At 40.2% G+C, this 22,800-nt stretch overlaps 1 protein-coding gene across 3 annotated transcripts in view; it reads left to right on the plus strand.

Moving 5' to 3' along the window:
* The window catches only part of LOC127634940 (glucose-fructose oxidoreductase domain-containing protein 1-like), a 39,458-nt gene extending 17,412 nt beyond the window's left edge, over window positions 1-22,046 (plus strand). The window contains exons 2-3 of one of the 3 annotated variants that reach the window (XM_052114707.1): window positions 16,380-17,321; window positions 17,420-22,046. In XM_052114707.1, the coding sequence (XP_051970667.1) occupies window positions 16,380-17,302 (923 nt within the window). In that variant the 3' untranslated portion in view covers window positions 17,303-17,321; window positions 17,420-22,046. Of the gene's footprint in view, window positions 1-16,379 lie in introns of all 3 variants that reach the window. The other 2 variants (XM_052114708.1, XM_052114706.1) reach the window with 2 other exon arrangements.
* The last annotated feature ends 754 nt before the right edge of the window (window positions 22,047-22,800 follow it).

Here is a 22,800-nt window from a genome sequence, read left to right on the forward strand (position 1 = left end):
TGTCATTCTTGCGTTCCGACAAATGTATGTGCATTATGTCATTCTTGCGTTCCGACAAATGTATGTGCATTATGTCATTCTTGCGTTCCGTCAAATGTATGTGCATTATGTCATTCTTGCGTTCCGTCAAATGTATGTGCATTATGTCATTGTTGCGTTCCGACAAATGTATGTGCATTATGTCATTCTTGCGTTCCGTCAAATGTATGTGCATTATGTCATTCTTGCGTTCTGACAAATATATGTGCATTATGTCATTCTTGCGTTCTGACAAATATATGTGTATTGTGTCATTGTTGCGTTCCGTCAAATGTATGTGCATTATGTCATTGTTGCGTTCCGTCAAATGTATGTGCATTATGTCATTCTTGCGTTCCGTCAAATGTATGTGCATTATGTCATTCTTGCGTTCCGTCAAATGTATGTGCATTATGTCATTCTTGCGTTCCGTCAAATGTATGTGCATTATGTCATTCTTGCGTTCTGACAAATATATGTGTATTGTGTCATTCTTGCGTTCCGACAAATGTATGTGCATTATGTCATTCTTGCGTTCTGACAAATATATGTGTATTGTGTCATTCTTGCGTTCCGACAAATGTATGTGCATTATGTCATTCTTGCGTTCTGACAAATATATGTGTATTGTGTCATTCTTGCGTTCCGACAAATGTATGTGCATTATGTCATTCTTGCGTTCCGACAAATGTATGTGCATTATGTCATTCTTGCGTTCCGACAAATGTATGTGTATTATGTCATTCTTGCGTTCCGACAAATGTATGTGTATTATGTCATTCTTGCGTTCCGACAAATGTATGTGTATTGTGTCATTCTTGCGTTCCGACAAATGTATGTGTATTGTGTCATTCTTGCGTTCCGACAAATGTATGTGTATTATGTCATTGTTGCGTTCCGTCAAATGTATGTGCATTATGTCATTCTTGCGTTCCGACAAATGTATGTGTATTATGTCATTCTTGCGTTCCGACAAATGTATGTGCATTATGTCATTCTTGCGTTCCGACAAATGTATGTGCATTATGTCATTCTTGCGTTCCGTCAAATGTATGTGCATTATGTCATTCTTGCGTTCCGTCAAATGTATGTGTATTATGTCATTGTTGCGTTCCGTCAAATGTATGTGCATTATGTCATTCTTGCGTTCCGACAAATGTATGTGCATTATGTCATTCTTGCGTTCCGACAAATATATGTGCATTATGTCATTCTTGCGTTCCGACAAATGTATGTGCATTATGTCATTCTTGCGTTCCGACAAATGTATGTGCATTATGTCATTCTTGCGTTCCGACAAATGTATGTGCATTATGTCATTCTTGCGTTCCGACAAATATATGTGTATTATGTCATTCTTGCGTTCCGACAAATGTATGTGCATTATGTCATTCTTGCGTTCCGACAAATATATGTGCATTATGTCATTCTTGCGTTCCGTCAAATGTATGTGCATTATGTCATTCTTGCGTTCCGTCAAATGTATGTGTATTATGTCATTGTTGCGTTCCGTCAAATGTATGTGCATTATGTCATTCTTGCGTTCCGTCAAATGTATGTGCATTATGTCATTCTTGCGTTCCGTCAAATGTATGTGCATTATGTCATTCTTGCGTTCCGACAAATATATGTGTATTGTGTCATTCTTGCGTTCTGACAAATATATGTGCATTATGTCATTCTTGCGTTCTGACAAATATATGTGTATTGTGTCATTCTTGCGTTCCGACAAATGTATGTGCATTATGTCATTCTTGCGTTCCGACAAATGTATGTGCATTATGTCATTCTTGCGTTCTGACAAATATATGTGTATTGTGTCATTCTTGCGTTCCGACAAATGTATGTGCATTATGTCATTCTTGCGTTCTGACAAATGTATGTGCATTATGTCATTCTTGCGTTCCGACAAATGTATGTGTATTGTGTCATTCTTTTGCTTTCTAGCAATTTTACAATGTGAATTGAAACTGCACCCGTCTGATGCATCTGTCACGGAGATGCTCATCCCTCATGCACGCTTGCTGCAGCTAGATTATAACGTGATGACTCTCAACTTATTGAGTCATAATGTATGTGCCACTGTGCATTCGTTTTTTGAAGATAATTGGCAATACACAGCTTTATTAATACGAGAGAGTTTGTTTTTTAGTGAGTTAAAGATGGGTTGAAGTGAACAGAAAGGTGAGAGAGGTGAAGTCTTCACCCCATTATACACGGCAACAAAATACGTTTATGATTTTGTTTTTGTTTTGGCTTGTTTTCCAAAATTATATCTAAAACTCCGTTAAAACAACATATTATATGATCAAGTATAACCAATGAATAAATACACTTATATTTAAGAGACATCCTCTTAAAGCAAGTCTAAATATCTTATCTGTTGCTAGGACAAGCACAAATCTGAACTAATGGTCCAACAGTAAATATCCTTATTGTAAGGATAGTGAATGCCTTTAAAAATGGTTGCATTTTTTCCCGAATGGGTCTAAATCTTAAAGCTTGGAGTGCTTATAGAAAATCTCTCACAGAACACCAAACTGATTAATACTTGACGGTTTGATTCAATAGAAATGACAGGGGCGGAGGAGCGTGTCCTCAGTGTGGCTCTGAGCCGAGGGACCCAGCCATCCTGGTGTAATAGCTGGAGGCGTTTGGCTTGGAAAAGACCATTCAGAGGATTTACCTTGACACAGTGGAGCAAGGCACACTAGATCATGACAAGAGATGAAACAGTCCATTGGGACACAGCAATGGCATTATGTTCGCAGGGAGACTCAGCGGGGAGTTTGCATGTGCCTACGTTATGTTATTCAATAATTATCTTCAGAACACTAAGCAACAACAAACCCCACTTTTATCCCACTGAATGTCCTGTTATTGTTTTGCATGTACACCAATAGATTAATTAGCGACAGACGGCTCACAGTTAATGCAGCTAATTGTGTCTGACCACCATCCATGCATTTGCATGAACAAGGATTACAAGGTCATCAAGAATAGCAAAGCATTTGTGTGGCACTCAATCTGCAAAACACCATGCTGTTTTTATGCATTAAGCGTGCCGTTTTAATAAGATGGAGGAAAGGTTGTGGTTAACTGTCCCTTAGAGACAGGGGGCAGTAGGGTACACATGCCACCTTGAGATCTGTCTTTTGTTTTCCTTCAAATGTGGAGAAAAAGATGACACGAATTAGCCATGGCAGTGGATTGAAAAGGCATCCAGGCCCTCTAATTGATTCAGATGATCTTTATATTCTCAAGCAGTTGAAATATACATAAGAGCATGTGTGCTGTAGACTTAAACAAAGCACGCTTTCCAGAAAGAGGAATTTTGAATAAATTGGGTGGGATGGATGCAAAAGCCCATAAATATGCTTTTATTTGTCATAATTGATGTGGTTAAATTTAAAGATTGGGTGCTCCACCTTTACAATACAATATATCATATTCAAATGTTATGGTATTTAAATGGTACTCCAAAGTATTTAAAAGAATACCATAGTATTACCACATTGCCATGGCCAAACAACTCTGGCAATACCATGGTCATTTTCTGTGAGCCTTTCTTTGTTAATCTGACATAAACGTTAGCCTTGACGACTGTCCTAAATTCTCCATTGAGAAACAGTTCTTCAGCTGACATCATATAAAGCAAGGAACAAAGTGGTTGTCTCGAGTGTTTGTATGTTGGCTGTCTTATATAAGATTGTGTTCTTTGAATCCGCAGAACAAGCATTGTTGTAGTCGAGTCAGACACATCCATCTCCGCGCATTCTGATGCTAATGGATAATGTCTTGGCGTTTCACTGTGGGCCAAAGCTTCAGTAAACAGAAAACATCTTGTTGTCTGGGTGTGTTTTGGCTCATCTATTCAGCCAAGCACACTGGCAGGATTGTCTTGTTTTTCTTTACCCACTATGACTTACGTCTTGTTTTCTGGTCAGCATTTATCGTGACTCAATACCACACAGTTAGAAACACTTGATGTAAGACACTATCCTTGACTTCGATTCATTTCAAATGTGTGCTAATCTATACGTCTACCATAGTTAGTTAGGGGGTCAGCTTTGGACACACACACACAGGTGTCGGGCAGCTGCCCATAACACTCTCTCTGTCGCACTGCCGTCTCCGGTCGCCTTTATCCCTCTCGGGCTTCATCAGCCTAATTAGGGGCCGGGTGTGCATGACCTGGCCCCACCCTCCAACCTGCCATATTCCTCCCTCGTTCTCCCCCCGGCATGAAGTACATCCCCCATCTTTCCCTGGAATTTCTTCACCGGTTCTCTGATACGCCGTAGCCTGGTGCTCGGCCACTCCACCACCCTCTAGCGGACGACAGCTGCACCTTCCTGGGCAGATCGGAGGCAGTCCTCCGGCCCCTGGTGGACGGAATGCCCCGCCGAATATCAGCAGCTGGTAAGGGTCTCCCACGCCCCTGGCAGCGGCCCTGACCACTCCAGGTGGTCGGTTAGGAGCCCCTCCTCCCCTCGCGTTTGTCGTCCATTCTTCCACACTTAGGCAGCCGGGATCCTCCGTCCCTCGGCGGATGAACACGGCTGCTCCATTGGGGTGAATGGTAGTGGCGAGGACTCTACTATGGCACATCCCTCCTCCTCCTTCCTAGGTTTCAGCACCAGTGTAACACAGTTCAATGGTAAGGACTGATGATATAAGATTTTAATGATAAACAGAAACAAAAGGAGGTGTCCGTAACGCTATCTCTGTCCCACTGTGGTCTCTGGTTGCCTTTATCCCTCTTGGTCTTCATCACCCTAATTAGGGGCAGGGTGTGCGCAATCACGACCCGGCCCGCCCTCCGCCCTGCCACAGCACACTTGCCGAAAAGTTGCATTTCCTATCAGCCATTTTTGCATCGGCTCCAGTGTTGTTTACCTTACCTGTGGCGCGACTGTAAGCATGTTGCATCAGCAGCGTGGAACACCCGTGTTCAGATCCTGCATTGAAACCATAAAGTATGGAATTAAAACTATGTTGGTGGAAAAGGCAGATTTATTGGATGATAGTTTTTAAAAATGGTTTGGTGCATGATTCTTGGACAAGAATCTATGTTTATAAACTATAAACAAGCCCGAAACACACCAGGGACCCTTATTTTGAAATAATGGAGACTTGGCTTTGTTGCAATGCTTTGTATAGTCACCTTTTTTCATGCATTCCCTTGCATCAATATATATATACTTGATTATCTAATCAAAATATGTATTGAAATGAGGATAATATTATGGATGAATATTGGCAATGAGGAAAGATATAAAGAAAAAGTTATATTGGCAATTATTAGCATAGATGTTTGCCAATAACCGATAGATCCAAAAGGCAACTATCGGCACTGATTAATTGGTAAAACCGATATATCGTTTTATCTCTAGTAAACACATAAAAACATATAAACATTATACGTATTATAAGTGGCCTTCCAAGAGTCTTTCTTTTCTATTCCAAACAGATTCCATTCTATTATTAAACCGTTCTTGATTCATTCCGCCGGAATATAAACTGAACAGTTATTTCAGTCACCTGAGCGCATGAAACAATCAGGTCATTGTTGTGCACCACCAGAGAAACACATGACTGTGATATCACAGTCATGTGTGTATCCATCATCACAGATGGATGGCAAGTTATTTGCTGTGACTTCCTGGTTTTCCGTCTTTGTTTATTCCAGGATGGAAGTAGATGAGGACCATTGTGTTGTGTATGGAAAAGCTACCATACTACTTTAGCTATTTCCCCAATATATAGTATTTATACAATGCACAGTAAAGTATATATCCCACAAAGCAATGTACTTGACATGAACCATTCCCAGTATGAGAAATTAACTCTTTCTTGAATTATCATTTGATTGGACTATAAAAAGTTAAGACACGTAAACTGGTGAAAAAATGCACAAAAAAAACGTATTATTTCCAAAATGATAACTGGACATAAAATGTGCTGTGAAGTCATGAGCATGTTTACATGCTCACCATTTTTTATTTGTATGTATTTGATTATGATTATGAACATACTGTATGAAGTCACGTCTACGTTTACCATTTATGTATCCATATTTTTATCAAAAACATTCATTGTTGCATAATTTCACATACTATATTTAAAAAAAAAATACTTTGTGGTATTCTGAAGTATGGTTGGATTCCATTCCAAACATGGTTATAAATCTTGATGAACTGTGCACAATAACACCAGGAACATTAAGATGGTAAATGGGATCAATATCAAATTCATGTTAACTTTAAAAACAGACGAATGCTCAAACAAATTCAATTTAATATTACATCTGCATGTCGATACTTGGGCTGCACAATATATTTAATAAATAATCAAGATTACATTTACTATTCGTAAATATTGGCAATTATATCTCATGTTGCATCACAATTAGTGCTTGGCATTGATACAGAATTCCCGATTCAGTTTGATTCCGATACACAATTTCTCGATTCCATTCCGATTAAATTCAATATGGATTTATATGGGCTTATTTAACTTATAATGTCCCTTGTGCTAAATATAAAATAAATTATTTCCCAACTAATAAGGAAAATAATAATTGTAGTATTTATATTTTATTACTTTTATTTCATCATTTTGGACACATTTTGGCTTATTAAATATGAGCAAATAAATTTATTCAATCAATAAATAAGATAATATATTTCATATATTGTTTTTGTTACATATTTATTGTTAAATTGCATAATTTGTTCTATTTACAAGTATTTACAGTGATTTGTTGAACACGTGCTAAAATCGGTACTGTCTCTTTAAAAAAAATGGCATTTCTGTAAACAGAGCCTTTAAATGAGCGCATGTTAACTAGAGAGCGCTCGGATGGCTTTACCTCATCTGAGCGATCCGAGAAAGGGTTTTAAAAGAGACTGTATTCAATGACAAATGGGTTGCATGGATCTCGTCTTTGGAGACACATTACACGGACTTTTACTTTTACGCTCAACATGCAGTGAAAGGATCTCTCTGCTGAACATTTCACGAATAAACCACACAATTACTGGTGAGTGAAATGTAAACATTTAGCAGCCAGTTGCCAAATATATTCACTTCAGTCACATAGCGCGAAATTTGGTTATTTCCTCTCATTGTAGTAGAAGGTTGCTCATTGAGTAAAAGATCGATCTTGGGATTTAAGAATCGATATCGTGATCGTTCAAATGAAGATTGCGATTAATCGGGAAAACTATATTTTTACCCTCCCGTAGTCAAAATTGTCTATTTAATTTTCTATTTATCAAGATTTGTTTTTGCAACGGTTGAGCATCGCAACCAATCGCAGACTGCTTTCTGTATATAACTGATTAAAAATGTCAATAACAGACTTTTTCATGCTTCTAAAGGTGCGTACACACTGCCAGAGACTTTGTCGCTGCAGGTCGCCAGTGGTTGGCGGTGAAGTCGCTAGTGGGCGTTCCCACTACTGGTTGCCTAGTAACGTTTATAAATGACATTCACGGATGTCATTCCATTGCTGTTGACAGCAAATATCTTTTCTTGCCACTAAAAACAGATGAGCTCCCCCGTCTTCTCTCCTATTGGCTGTCGCTTCCGTAAGTCGCTCTTCATTTGAATAAAGTTGAACTTGTCTCAACTTTGTCGCGTCGCTGGACACGCCCACATCTAGTCGCCAACGGTCGCGACAGCTCGTGTCGCCGGAAGTCGCTGTGCTCTCATTGAAAATGAATGGGATGGAGTTGGTGTCGCGCGCGATGCCGCTGGCAGTGTGTACGCACCTTAAGAAGGCCAATGTGAAGTCGAACGTTTATGCAGCTAGTCTTGATAAACTGATGTTTAAAATGGCAATAACATACTTCAGAAACACAGTTCTCAGCTTGTTTTGGATGTGAAGCCGACATAAAGAATATGGCATGCAGTTGATCCACCCAAAATAAGTAGTTCATTGTGAATTAAATTTATCGGAATCAATCACAATTACAATATCAAGGGAAACAATCGACAATTATGATTTCTATCATAGTCGTGCAGCCCTAGTCATTACCCATGCATTTCTGTCTGTGAGTGTACATTAGAGAGTGATCGATAGTGCATGCTGGTATAGAGTCTCTCTGGGATTTTGTAATTCAACCCCAGAATGGCCTCTTGCTCTCCGTCAGAAGTCTTTCTCCACCCGTTTGTCTTTCATTCAGTGTGGGCGTATGTCCTCTCACTCTCTCAGATATGATAGTCATATAGGTGAAGAATATACTGTATGTCGGTCTGTCATACATGACCACACAATATGTGTTCCTTATGGTGTCGCATTAATGAATGTGATACATTGTGTTCAATGTACTGTACATGTAATGTCAACATCGGTCATTTAAAAACCCATATCGGACGATCTGAGTGGTATGATGGTTATCCACTGTTTTCTTGGGGGTCTTACTGGACCAACAAATGTGGATGGGACTGTCGCCAGATGTTGTTCTATAGTGCTATAGCATTCCCTAGCTCTGTCTGCAGTCATTTTATACCCTGTTAACAGCTGGTAATAAGACACATTTCGGATGATCTGATCGCAAATGGTCAGTGGCTAAATATAGTTATGTAGCTATCTGGGATGGATTATGACTCGCAAAGGCCCTGGGGCCAACTATCTCCAAGGGCCCCCCTCCACCCAAAAGTTGTTGAGCCCAAAAGGGTTTTCAATCGGGGGGATCACCAGGGCACACCGGGGCAGTCAAGGGCCCCCTGGTTGTCAAGGGCCCCTGGGCATTGGCCCGGTTGGTAATCCTGGTAGTTATGATTGGATCACAAATATAACAAACAGAGGTAGTCAAAAACCACATTGCATTTGAGGTTTAAAATGCCATCCTGATGCGTCCCGTATGGCATTGAAGCACCAGCTCTCACCCGCCCATCACATGTGGATTTAAAAGGAAATAACCGTCCGATCGGAAAACTTGATAAAGCGATTACATACCCAAAGATGAGAACATCGCGGCTCTTCCTTCAGTGTGTCTGATTGGAACATGCAGGAAGACAAGATGACAAGCACACACATCTGAAGCTGAACTAACACAGGTACTCCTCTAAAAACAACCGATAATTCTGCTCGAAATGTTGCATTTGTGCATAAATTAAATCTCAACTCAACAGCACACCGGTTTTGACCGAGCTTTCTTTGTCGTTATGGCTTATTTGCAGTTTATTATTGTTCAGTAACACACTGGTATAGTGATTAATATATGTCCTCACAAAATCAGACACTCCTCAAAATCCCAACACCGTAACGAAGGAATGGATGGACGTATGGCACAACAACAGCTGTGTTTACTTGACAACGGAAGTAACGCCCACATTTTGCGCTAAGCATCATGGTACGTAGGATAGAACTGGATACCATGCATAGGTTTTGCTATTCTGTTTATGGTAGATATATTTGAGCTATTGGAGAGCAAGACGTCAAGTATTGCAAAAATATACAGCCCCAAACAAGTCATGATGAGGAACAACTTGTTATTAAAGGGTCTAATGTGGTGGAGTTAGGTTGTTTATGTTTGCCAAGCAACAGAGTTTAGAGTCTGAATTATATTCGTTTTACCAGAGACTATTTAGCAGAGACGGGCCACTTCTATTAAAATGAACGGGACAAATTGGAATGCCCAACCAAGGAGCTCTAGCGCCCAACGGTCAACGGATGTAGAAAGGAAATCCCTCCTTACAGATAAAAGAGCCAATCACCTTTTAGATACAGACCTTGTCTGTCAATCAACTCTATAGCTATACAAGCTGGGAAAATTGCATTTTTTTTGTGTAACATGAGGGAAAGAAGCACAATTTATGAATCCAGAATTGGCTGATTTGAAATATGTTCTTTGATCGTAATCTTGACCAACCGTTCTTGAGATTTCATTCTTTATTTTCCCATTCAAGTAGATAGGAGCTGCACTGGCATAACTGGAAATAGCCACCCGAGAGCATACCAAAGATGGCCGACAGAGGACTGACTTGCTAGAAAGACTTTGGTTTTACTGTTTTCAGTCTTTTGTTTTTAAACTCCGTTTCATATTGTGATTCCAGACTTTTTATTTGTTTATGAATAATTCTCTCTAGATTATTTGGCATGCATCCTTCAAGTTTCAAATAAAAAGAGAAGATAATCACATGAGATACAGTAGGGTACAGCAGGGTTAAAGGCACACCTTAGGAAAATATGCTTCTTTTCTGGTCGCAAAGTGTTTCAATATAGAAAATAGAAAATGGAGCTCTTAACAAAAGTTCAGAAGGAGCATGTTCATTGAATCCAACCAATCAATGCAGGCAGAATATAAGGCGCCGCTTACCTCTGAACAGCATCCCTCCACCACCCCAACTCCACCTTCATGGCTAGTTACACTAAATCAGAAGTCCAGGGGGTACCTCTGGTTCGGGTCGAGTCTTGAGCTTGAGCCCTCCATTATGGACAGCGAGCTAAATATGTTTATGTAAACATGTGAACTTGTGAATTTGTTTTCATTGAATATTGATGGAGCAACATAATTTTGTTAATTATAACCCAAGGTTGTTTTAATAAAAACTATTTTATAGATATCAGTACCCCTCACTAGGGTCAAAAGGCCCCCTGTGGGGTTATAATGATATAATGTAGATATAGGAGCAATAGATATAGGGCCAAATTTTTGTACTTTTGTTTGTATGAAGCCCCGTTGTAAAGTATTTTATATTCTGGATTAACCAAAAATAGCTAATACTATATACAAAATATTTTCTTTTTTAGCAGAAATAACTGTATCCTAATGCTTGCATACCATTACCGTGTGATAGAACAAGTATGTACGAGTCTGACAGTGGATGTTAAAATAATGAATATTTGTTTATGCACAGATGTCAGGGGCTTATTGTGTTTGTGGAGCCTCCTCTGGCCACGAGACTTTATTAGAATATGGTGTAGTGGAGCGGTGAACCCCTCGCCATGATTAATGTGTCGTGCTGTGAGGTGGAACACAGCAGGAGGATCTCTGCCAAAAAGATGCAGGTGTATCCCACACACACACACACACACACACACACACATTATCTTGCCATTCATCAGTTCAGACGGATTGGAAATGTGAGATCTAGCGGACCGTTGGAGGAATCTATTTCTAGCACATAGCCGGACCTGTTTTACTTGCTTATTTCTGAATGCTATTGGTTTTAATGTGTTTTAAACCCTGAAGTAATGGAGTCACGTGTGTGTGTGTGTGTTCGTTGAGGAGGAATGGTATTCCCAGTGCTGGCACATTTGTTCTAACCCTCTCTCATCAGTTGCAGTATGCATTTAAAGGAAATGTTGTCAGTAATGTTTGCCAAGTCAATCATGTCTGTTACTATTGAACAAAGTATTAAACCCAAAGTATTAAACTTTTGTCACCTGGCAGAAGACAAAACGCCCACATATGCTGGGTTTCCATCCAAAATGTTTAGCATTTTGTTCAAAAAATGTAACTTAAGAAAATGCAAATTGTTGCGCATTTCCATCCACTACGTAATGTGCCGCCTCGTCATGATGGAGCAGCTGAATGACCTCTCCCTGCTTTGGGGACAGTTTTATTTGCAAGATTGGAGCAAGTATCGCATTTTATTAAATGCATCCACGAGATTCCACAGAATAAGTGTAATATCTGATATAATGTGTGCTGAAATAGCTGCGATGCCCACACACCGCCAATCTCGGCTTACCTAGGAGCGCCCACTCTCAAAACTGTTCTGGCGGATTGTGAGGACCCACTTTATCGGCCAGAAGTGGGTTAAACACTTCCAAAAGACAAGCGCTATGTTAAAGAATTGTGTGCCAAGGTTGGACCTTTCAGTGGGCTAGTCACATCAAGCAATCACACATTCAACTCATGCACGAACACGTCATCGTTTGGTGAATAAACCATTTCCATCACCTTAATGCGCATATTAACTAATGCAAAACTCTAGAAACTCCACCTACTCCTAGCTCATTACATTTTAAGTGAATCTAGGGGGGCCTGGGTGGCTCAGGGAGTATTGACGCTGACTTGAGTAATAAGGACACCCCTGGAGTCGGAAGTTCCAATTCAGGGCGTTCTGAGTGACTCCAGCCAGGTCTCCTAAGCAACCAAATTGGCCTGGTTGCTAGGGAGAGAAGAGTCACATTGGGGTAACCTCCTCGTGGTCGCTATAACGTGGTTCTCGCTCTTGGTGGGGCGCGTGATGAGTTCTGTGTGGATGCCGCGGAGAATAGCACGAAGCCTCCACACACGCTATGTCACCACGGTAATGCGCTCAACTAGCCACATGATAAGATGCGCGGATTGATGGTCTCAGACGCGGAGGCAATTGAGATTAGTTCGCCACCACGAGGACTTGGAGCGCATTGGGAATTGGGCATTTCAAACTGGGGAGAAAAAGTGGAGAAAATACAAAATAAAAGTAATAATTTTAAGCGAATTTAGGATGTTTCCATTCAGGATTTCGTATGCGCAATTTCAAAATGTGCATAAAAATTGTTGGATGGAAACCAACTCATAGACTTGCTTTAAAAGAAATTCCTGTGCCATATCTAGAGAGCCGAATATAATAGACACTTGGGGGTGGACTCTTTTCACTTGGTTAGAAGGCATGTTAATGACAAACATCTGACTACAACATACAGATCCAGTAATCCAATGCATGAATGTTTGAAAAATGTGAATCCCATTTACTGTAAACCCATTTAAAAGAGACAATTTTTTTCATGTAGACTTTAAACTTGAAATAACCTGTATTAAGATGTTTTCTTGCAGAGCAAATGCTCTCATGGACATTGTTTTACTGTATTAACAAAAAGAACGGCTCTATTTATCTACTTGCATCATGAATTCTCGCCTCTTATCTGCCGTAAACATTACCATATAATGTATTCTTTCTCATCTCTGCACCTCTTGCTCTCTCTGTGGCGAGTCATCATTCGTGTGATGGAGGTGTAATTATCTCCTCTCTGCCGCTCTAACATGCCCAATTTAACTCTGTTCCTGGAAAAGAGCTTTCATGAACTCAGTTGTGCATTGCATCTGAGCAATGCAATATTTTCAGAATACATTTGTGGCCAACCAAACTACTCAATTCAGGAAAAAGTATAATTGTGATTTTCAGGCTTGTAAATGTCATTTTTCAAATATACAGTATATATATATTTCATTGTCTAGAAGTTGCTTTGTTCATGCAATATCTACAAAAAATGTTGTCGTTAATCACGAGCGACTAGAAAAATAATGCATACTCGTTAGTCAAACCCTGAAAATGTTTTTACATAAATGTAATATTTAGCCTTTAAATAGCCTATCATCTGTTTTGGTGTTACATTTTCCAATTCCTGAATGCTTAGTGGTCATGTGCACAATATTCAAAATAGTTTTTTTTATGTTGGTTTTTGAATTGCCAAATATCTAGTTTTGTTATACGAGTACAAGCCGAAATGGGTTTCCTCAGAAGGGTGGCGGGCTTCTCCCTTAGAGATAGGGTGAGGAGCTCAGTCATCCGTGAGGAGCTCGGAGTAGAGCCGCTGCTCCTTTGCATCGAAAGGAGTCAGTTGAGGTGGTTTGGGCATCTGGTAAGGATGCCCCCTGGCCGCCTCCCTAGGGAGGTGTTTCAGGCACGTCCAGCTGGGAGGAGGCCTCAGGGAAGTCCCAGGACTAGGTGGAGAGATTACATCTCCACACTGGCCTGGGAATGCCTCGGGGTCCCCCAGTCAGAGCTGGTTAATGTGGCTCGGGATAGGGAAGTTTGGGGCCACCTGCTGGAGCTGCTGCCCCCACAACCTGACTTCAGATAAGCAGTTGAAGATGGATGGATGGATGGATGGATAGTTTTGTTATATAAAGCACTTTTTGTAAGTTGCTTCGCGTACGAGCGTCTGCAAAATGCCTTGAATGTAAACATCAAGATTAGTGTGGCCATTTCCGAAAAGTAGATAGATGATCCATTCTCAAAAATATGGATGAATTGAACCTTCAATCAAACACAAGCACTAGTTGGAACCATATTTCCGTTCACACAATTGCTCATTATCTACTATAGTGTGCTTATAGCATTAGCATGGTTAATTCGTACTATATAGATGTACAAAAAAACATTTTTTGTGGGATTCAATGAAATTTGGATCTATGCCTTGTTAAAACTGATACACACAAGTATCGTTTTCAAGACAGTGTGAGACCGAAACAAAGAACCAGTGCAAGCAGAGGTTTAGGAGAACGCTTGTGGTTGTGCTACATTCAGTTTGAGCTTTCAAATGGTGATGTGTCTTTACAGCTTTGATGTCAAACTCTGCCGTCTGTGGATAATTTATGACTGGAGATCAACCGCAGTCCCACACATGAGCTTTTTTTCCCTCCTTCACAGTTCACAACCGAGAGCAGTCAGTTGTGATCATCATCACTCCCTGTTGAGTTACTCTCGAGAAACCTCTCAGCGAAGTTCACCTGTCAAAACTGTTCATGCATTCATGAACATGATGCTGCAGGCAAACGATAAAGCCAGCCTGACCTCATGAACATTACGTAACTGTGGTGACATTTTTACGAAATGACATTACGTGGTTCATTACGCGTATCGTGGCAGTTCAGAACTGAGATGTCCACTGTGTGGCGCTAAAAGCGTGTTTAAGCAAGTATTGCGCTGTAATTGCATTAGTGCAATCACAACCCATTTTACCCATTGTTGGGCAGGACTTGATTTTATACATCGGGAATTGGATCATGAAAATTGGAGGGGAGGGGTTGGAAAATTAGCTAAAAAGGAAATGCACTGATGATTCATGCATAATAAGACCATGCATATGTATTAGTAATGTAAATAGGATTCATTTGAACTGTGTTTTCTCCCACAAAATACATTTCTAGAAATGGGTCAGCTGGATTAATTTTCTGACTTTGGGTCTTGCTATTGGGAGCTAATAGGAGATTAGTCTGCTAGATTATTGTGCACCAAGTCTCAAACAGGCCCTTAAAGAAGAGGTCATGTGGGGCAGGGGACTCCACTACTGTTTATCTAGCTTATTATATCAATCAGTTAATTGCTGTTAGCCACACAAGGTTTGGATCTACTGCGAGAGCAAAATCTCTGAACTTGACTTAAGTTTCCATAATCTGATACTCTTTACCTGATTCGCCACAGCTATCAGTTCATGCAATTTTTAATAGCTTTTACTAGCTAAATCTTGGCTCAACATACCAAGACGTGGCTTACGTCCCATGGCCAATCCTGTGCTAAAACTTGAATGTGTTAAACTGGTAATGCACTGTACATTTTATTTATCAGCTTTCACCTTAGACAAAATTACGTAAGACATTTAATGGCTTTCATAGTGCTTGTTATCTTGCTCATCAAAATGGTAAATGGTCTGCACTTATATAGCGCTTTTTTAACCTTATTCAAAGTGCTTTACACTGACTCATTCACCCATTCACACACACATTCACACACCAATGATGGCAGAGCTGCCATGCAGGGCGCTAACCTGCCATTGGGAGCAACTTGGGGTTCAGTGTCTTGCCCAAGGACACTTGATCAATACATAAATATAATAAAAAACTAAATCTTAAATATATAATTTATATACAATATATAAATTAATAAAATATAATAAATAAGCTCAGGTATGCATTTTAGGCACCCACAGGCCCACCAAACATGTTTAGCAGCAGTTTATCAACAAGTAAGCTATATACAGTATATTATAGTATAGTATATATTATAGTTATTCTTACTGGTTTTTTATATTTTTATGTTTATGAGGACAATAAACTTTCTAAACTAAAAATTTACTTTTTTATTGTTTTGAAACTAATTCTTGAGTCATTCATTCATCTCATTTTGAAATTCATACTTGGGAAAGTTTGCCATCTGCAGGAACTTAGAAGTAATGCAAGTGTAATTAGAGCCCTTTTAATTGGATGTGGCTGTGCTTCACATTTCTGCAGCCCTTCCTGTACACTGCAAAAATGAATTAGTCTTACTCAGTATTTTGTCTGGATTTTCAGTAAAACTATTGAAGACTTGAGGAGTCAATTAACCTAAAAAGTCTTGTGCTTAAAACAAGAAAGAAATGGGGTAAGAAAAATAACCTGAATTCAAAAATATTTAAGCATAAACCTCACCAGATTTTGTAAAATTTCTCTGAAAACAATACGTAATATCTTACTATAGTTTTCTCATCAAGTAAATAATTAAACTTGATTTTAACTTATCTTTATTTTGTGATTGACACAATTGAAAAGCTTCATTTTGGAATCCAATGTGACAGTTTGGTGTGGTCACGTTTGCCTTAGGTGGGTTTTGCTATACTATCACCTTCATGTCTAACTTTCTAATTTTCTTCCTAGGTATTGGAAAAAATGTCATATGCGACCGGGCCGCGACACCGCTGGATGCCTTCCGCATGATGTCAGCAGCCCAGTACTACCCTAAACTGCTCAGCATAATGGGTAACGTGCTGCGCTTCCTTCCAGCATTTGTTCGCATGAAGGAGCTTGTGGAAGAAGGTTACGTCGGGGAACTCTTGGTCTGTGAGGCGCAAGTGCACGGCGGCAGCCTTCTCGGCAAGAAGTACAACTGGAGCTGCGATGACCTCATGGGTGGCGGTGGACTCCACTCGGTGGGCAGCTACATCATTGACCTGCTCACGTTTCTGACCAGCCGGCGAGCGATGAAGGTCCATGGCTTCCTCAAGACTTTCGTCAAGCAGACCGACCACATCCGAGGTATTCGTCAAATCACCAGCGACGACTTCTGCACCTTTCAGATGGTGCTAGAGGGTGGCGCTTGCTGCACTGTTACGCTTAACTTCAATGTTCCTGGTGAGTTCCGTCAAGAGGTGGTGGTCGTGGGCACGGCCGGCAGGTTGACTGTGAGTGGGACGGACTTGTACGGACAGAAGAACGAAGGCGAAGGTGGACAGGAGCTCTTGCTGAAAGACAACACCCCTATGGGGAACGCATCCTTACCTGACAAGGCATTCCGAGACATTCCGTCACCTTACCTTACCGGCACCATCTGCATGGTTCAGGCAGTACGGCAGGCATTCCAAGACCAAGATGACCGTCGTACCTGGGACGGTCGGCCGCTCACAATGGCTGCTACCTTTGAGGATTGTCTATATGCACTTTGTGTCGTGGACACGATCAAGAAGTCCAATCAATGTGGAGAGTGGCAGAACATTGTCGTGATGACGGAAGAACCGGAGGTCAACCCCGCCTACCTGATCAGTGAGGCCATGCGTCGCAGCAGAGTGTCGCTGTACAGCTAATGCAACTCGTAAGATTAGGGTAAAGTTGAGATTGGTTGTAGTGAAGCGTTTGTACTGTAAGCAAACAGAAATAGTCGCTCTCACATGGATTATAATTCCGAACACAATTTCTTGCAGATTCTCGTTGGATTTACCAGTTTTAGAGTCTGGATTCTGTACATTCTGTTTTCCTAGGAAAACCACACCTTGAAGACATGCAACAAGTGGAGCCTCACGCTGTTCTCCGCTGCATGCGCCGTACTGAGAGCGAGAACCACATTATAGTGACCACGAGGAGGTTAACCTGACTCCAGTCTGGTGTCCTATGCAACCAATTGTCCCAGTTGCTAGGGTGGGTAGAGTCACATGGGGTAACCTCCTCGTGGTCACTATAATGTGGATCTCGCTCTCGGTGGGGCAAGTGGAGAGTTGTGCGTGGATGCTATGGATAATAACGTGAGCCTCCACTCGCGCTAGGTCTCTGTGGCAACGCACTCAACAAGCCATGTGAAAAGATGTGTGGATTGACAGTCTCAGACGCGGAGGCAACTGAGATTCATCCTCCGCCTACTGGATTGAGGCGAGTCACTATGCCACCACAACGACTTAGAGCACATTGGGGAGAAAAGGGGAGAAAATCCCCCAAATAAAGAAAGTTAAATTGTCACCAGATGGGCTTGACTGCATCTCTCCTGTGTTTTTGTAATGCATATTTGTGTGTTGCCAATTGGTTAAAACGTCAGTTGCTTGGCTGCTAGTCCTACTACAGATCAAGTCGTCAAGTAAGCAATAAATCTGCCTAGATATGCTGTCAAAGCCATTATGACTGTTTGTACTTTGAGGTTGGCACAAAAACAAACCATGCTAATACAATCCTGCTCTTCTGTCTGGCTTTGGTGCAAAGGTACCAATGGGATGTTAAGGTCAGCTTCATGTGTCTGTTTGTGTTTGCATGCTAGAGCAAAAGCATTTAATGTAATAGTGTGGACGTGGACTCTAGCCGTCAACCAATGACTGGAACTGCATGAGATCTGCACTGACACTGTAAAGAGACTGTGTATTTTATGTATTATGAGGTAGACTTGGGGCAAAATGCTGCAAGAATATCAAATGTTTCAGTATCGGTCAAACCACATATTAGAAAATGTATTGTAGCAAGTATTTGTCTTGTCAGTCCATTTGACAACCGTTTGATTGCCCTTCATTTTCCACCTGAACGATTCTGAGTTCTGATTCTGAGCCTAATATGGCACGTGTGAGTCTTTTATGAGGTTGGCATATCTATGTGGTTCTAGACCACATGCCATTGTTGTTCTCAACTGGTTTTGCTTCAGGACCCAGATATTATGTTGGAGATCAATTGGTGACCCAAAACAGTACCCAAAATTTTTTATTTTACAAAAGTAAACAAATATAATATTAACTAATAGTAATATTACCATGAACTGCATATACCCATATATGCAACATTTTTAACATAACATATAGACTGAATAGAAAATGTGACAATTTGTAAATCCATAACAACAGAACTGTGATTTACCATTTATTTAATGTAAGTTGTATTGTATTTAACTCCTTAAATAGTTTTGCTCTTGGTTTTCATGTTAATGACCGATGAATTTGCACCAAAATACTGTAGACTGATTGGATGCATAGTTTGTTGCGTCAACAATTAAAGCTATGGTAAGCATTTTGACAAGCCAGTCTAAGGTTAATTGCATTTTAATATTTAGCTTTTTTTCCCCGCTGTTGGCAACCGCAGTTCAGAACAGCTGCTTTAGACAGTTTCAGAGGTTGTGCATCTTTGAGGGTTAGCCTATGTTTGATAATTGTTAAACCTGAGAATATATACCAAAATATTTGCTAAAGGGTGCTAGACTGTCATATGAACATTTGTCCATCCATCACTCCAATTGCATTTAATGGTGCATTCATGTCATGTCTGAATTACAATAATTGCAAGATTTTTACTAATAAAATCTTCATTAGTTAACATCTTAGTAGAACCCGTATTCATTCTATGAAAGCTCAGACTTATCCGTCATAACGTCACGCTAAAAGAAGCAAAATGGCAGCAGCCTCAACATATAAAGGTAGCTTAACCCTCCTATTCTGATTAAAAAGAACCGCTTACTTTGCTGCTTGTGGTTATTTTTACAGGTGTAACTTTCTTTTTTATAAATGATCAAATTGATTCTTACCTGAAGTAAAAACAATACAATTCCGCACCTGTTTTGGGATTTTATTAACTTATTTACATATACATTTATCGATTTCCCCATTCTTATGTAACGTTGTGACAGTAAAAACCTACACTTCTATAAGTTTAAACATGAAGAACATGAGCGAATGTGTCATGTAATGATGCTGCCATCTGGTGAAAAAATAAAAATAGTATGACTTGAAATGATGTCATGACAGTAATAGCCAGTAGGTGGCTGCGGTGTTCTTTGCAGCCACCTACTGTGTAGTAATTCTAAATGTTTAGCACTATTTTTTATAGGCTCACCCCTTCATTTCTGTGTCTGTTCTGCATTGAGGCTGATTTATATATATTATGTGACAAAAAAAAAAACAATTGTTCTGTTTTTCTAATTTATTTCATATGGTCGGTCAATTTTGACCACGAACAGCGAAAGTGTTGCTTTTTTTTTTACGCCCACTTACGTATATTGAATTAAGTAATTTGTTGTGTGTAGATGGCAAGTGGAGAAAAAGTCAAAATATTGTACTGCTCAGATAAAGAGAACCATTTTTATTACATTGGATTTACAATGTGATTTTGGTAAAAAATGACAGAACAGAATAGGAAGGTTAAATACATGTCAGTTTGATATAATGTTTTATTGTATTCACTGTTACCTGATTGCTGTCTTGTTTTGTTAGAACATATAGAGGTGAATTTAGGTAGTATTAAACATTATGCTGTAATCAATAACAAAGCAACACATGGATCCATTTTGGTGCTGTAGAAACAAATAATTTCTGTGTTCTGAGCAGGGCTGGACTGGTAATCTGGAATACCGGGCAATTTTCCGGTGGGCCGGCGCACTTTGGGGCTGTTCAGGGGTGGACTGTCCATTGGGAGAACCGAGCGGGCCGGTGCGTTGGTCGCGAAATGGGGCGAATGTGCCAGCGATAAGCTAATGAGCCACCGCGTTATGCAGAACAGACCACAAAACGGCGCCGCAATATGCTGAAAAGGACAGCGAACACCACACCCCTACAACCCGCTCAACAACTTTTGGGCCAGTGGCTATGTTAAATCCCGGGCCGATTTCTCTTCCCAGTCCAACCCTGGTTCTGAGGATGTCCGGGTAGAATCTCTGAAGTGTCATTTCATAATTACAGTAATTCCGACTTGACATGAATGCACCATAAATAACGATTGACCTGCAAGAAAAAATTATTTGAATTTATTTCCGATCAGAATTCTTAAGCTCAATTTGGCATCATAGGTTAATTATGTCAACTTGCATTTGTTCAATATATATACAATTAAAGGTTTTCAGGTGTCGTATGTGCTTGTAGAAATCACTGTGGGACTGTTCACTGTATAGCAGCCTTATGACAAAAGACTGGAGTTAATTGCTTCATAGGTTTATTATTTTGATATTTTCCAATCAAATGTGGCTGTATTTGATTTCTTTGCTGCCTGCGAAAATACCTGCTGTACATGACTGGAGACATGCTCTATGTAGTGTGTGGATGTATTTATATTTGATCCTGAATGTTTCATATCAGATCAGGAAGTGTTTGTATTGTGAAACAGGAAATAAGAGGCCTTTAAGTGTACATCAGTGTATTAATATTGTCATAATAACACTTAAAGGTACTTGAAGCTCAATAATGGTGATGAGGAAAATGCTGTAAGATCCGTCTTGAGTTTTGGTCCTTGTCTTGAGAGATGCTGTTATCCCAAATTTACGAACTGGAGTCATGGTGCCAACTACTGTATGTTTTCAGCACCTGTTTTGAACAAAACTCAACAATACTTGTGAAAAAAACATGTTACAACTGGATATGTTTAAATGTATGATTGCACTCTTTGTATGTGAATATCTATATACTCTTCCTGTTGGGCAGCATGTGCAAATACACTCATTGGAAAGATGATCTGGGATTCAGTGGTAAAATGGTGTTTGTGGTGGTCTGGATTTAACATGGCTTTGATGGAGGTTGGACGGTTCAAGCACAAATCTGTCTTTTTTTGTCTAGAGAAAACCTGACAAGTCATTAAAGGAATATCCGGGTTCAATATCATCAATATTAGTGGTCGACCGATTTATTTTTTTTTTTAATGGCCGATGCCGATATCTAGAGAATGTCTGGAAGGCCGATACAATGCTGATATATCACACAATTTAATATAGTAAATAACAGACATGGGGACTTGTGACTTGGACTCGAGTCGCTATTTTTATGACTTGTGACTTGGTGACTTGGACTCGAGTCGACTCGAGTCGCTATTTTTATGACTTGTGACTTGACTTGACAAAAAATAAAATACTTGAGACTTGACTCGGACTTGGAAGTTAAAGACTCGGGACTTGACTTGACTTGAGACACGAAGACTTGAATGACTTGAGTGTTAATCACATCATGTTTTCAGTTTGAATATAAAATATATAAATTATTTAAAAAAATAAAGTTGATCCAGCTGGAGCGCAGGCTGAGAATAGTTTTGTCATGACTGGATCACGACACTATAGGCTATCATCAGCCATGCCCTCTCGTACCTTACGCACACCACGCCCACTTAGATCAGATAACACATCAACATGTCAGCCGGAGGGTAACGCTACCGAGGGTCATCGCTTCGGCTTCAAAAATTATTATCAAGATGGCAAAAGACGAACAGCGCTTTGCAAGACATGCAACGTTAAGATCGCGGACAGCCAGACGACATCCTCCAATTTCATCCGCCATTTGAAGAGACATTCTGCCCAGTAAGTGCTTGTCAATTTGTTAATTTTATCTGGTTAGTTGGTAGTTAGCTAATGTAATAATAGCAGGGTTCCCACGGGTCCTTGAAATCCTTGAAAGTTTGTGAATCTGAACAATAAAATTCAAGGCCTTGGAAAGTTCTTGAAAATAAACATACATAGATACAGGTCCTTGAAAGTGCTTGAATTTATTTTGTGCAAGAAGTTTTCTGGAAAAAAAAAATCTGTCCATTAATTTTTTATTTCGCCAACACTTCGTGGCTTATGCTGCATACTAGCCTGTTTGATTTACGTTAAGTGTTTCCCGCGCGAGGTACTTTGTTTTGTACGTTGCCATGACGTTCACGCGCGCTGGTACCTCAACGTTTCCCACTCACAGACATTTCAAAAATAGGCTTATGGATATACTCTGTGTGAGTGAGTGAGTGAGTGAGTGAGTGAGTGAGTGAGTGAGTGAGTGAGTGAGTGAGTGTGGGTGTGTGAGTGTGAGAGCGCGAGAGTGAGTGAGTGTGGGTGTGGGAGTGTGTGAGAGAGAGAGTGTGTGAGAGAGAGAGTGTGTGAGAGAGAGAG

This window comes from Xyrauchen texanus, chromosome 42 (genome assembly GCF_025860055.1).
Source record: "Xyrauchen texanus isolate HMW12.3.18 chromosome 42, RBS_HiC_50CHRs, whole genome shotgun sequence".
Classification (NCBI taxonomy): Eukaryota; Metazoa; Chordata; class Actinopteri; order Cypriniformes; family Catostomidae; genus Xyrauchen; species Xyrauchen texanus.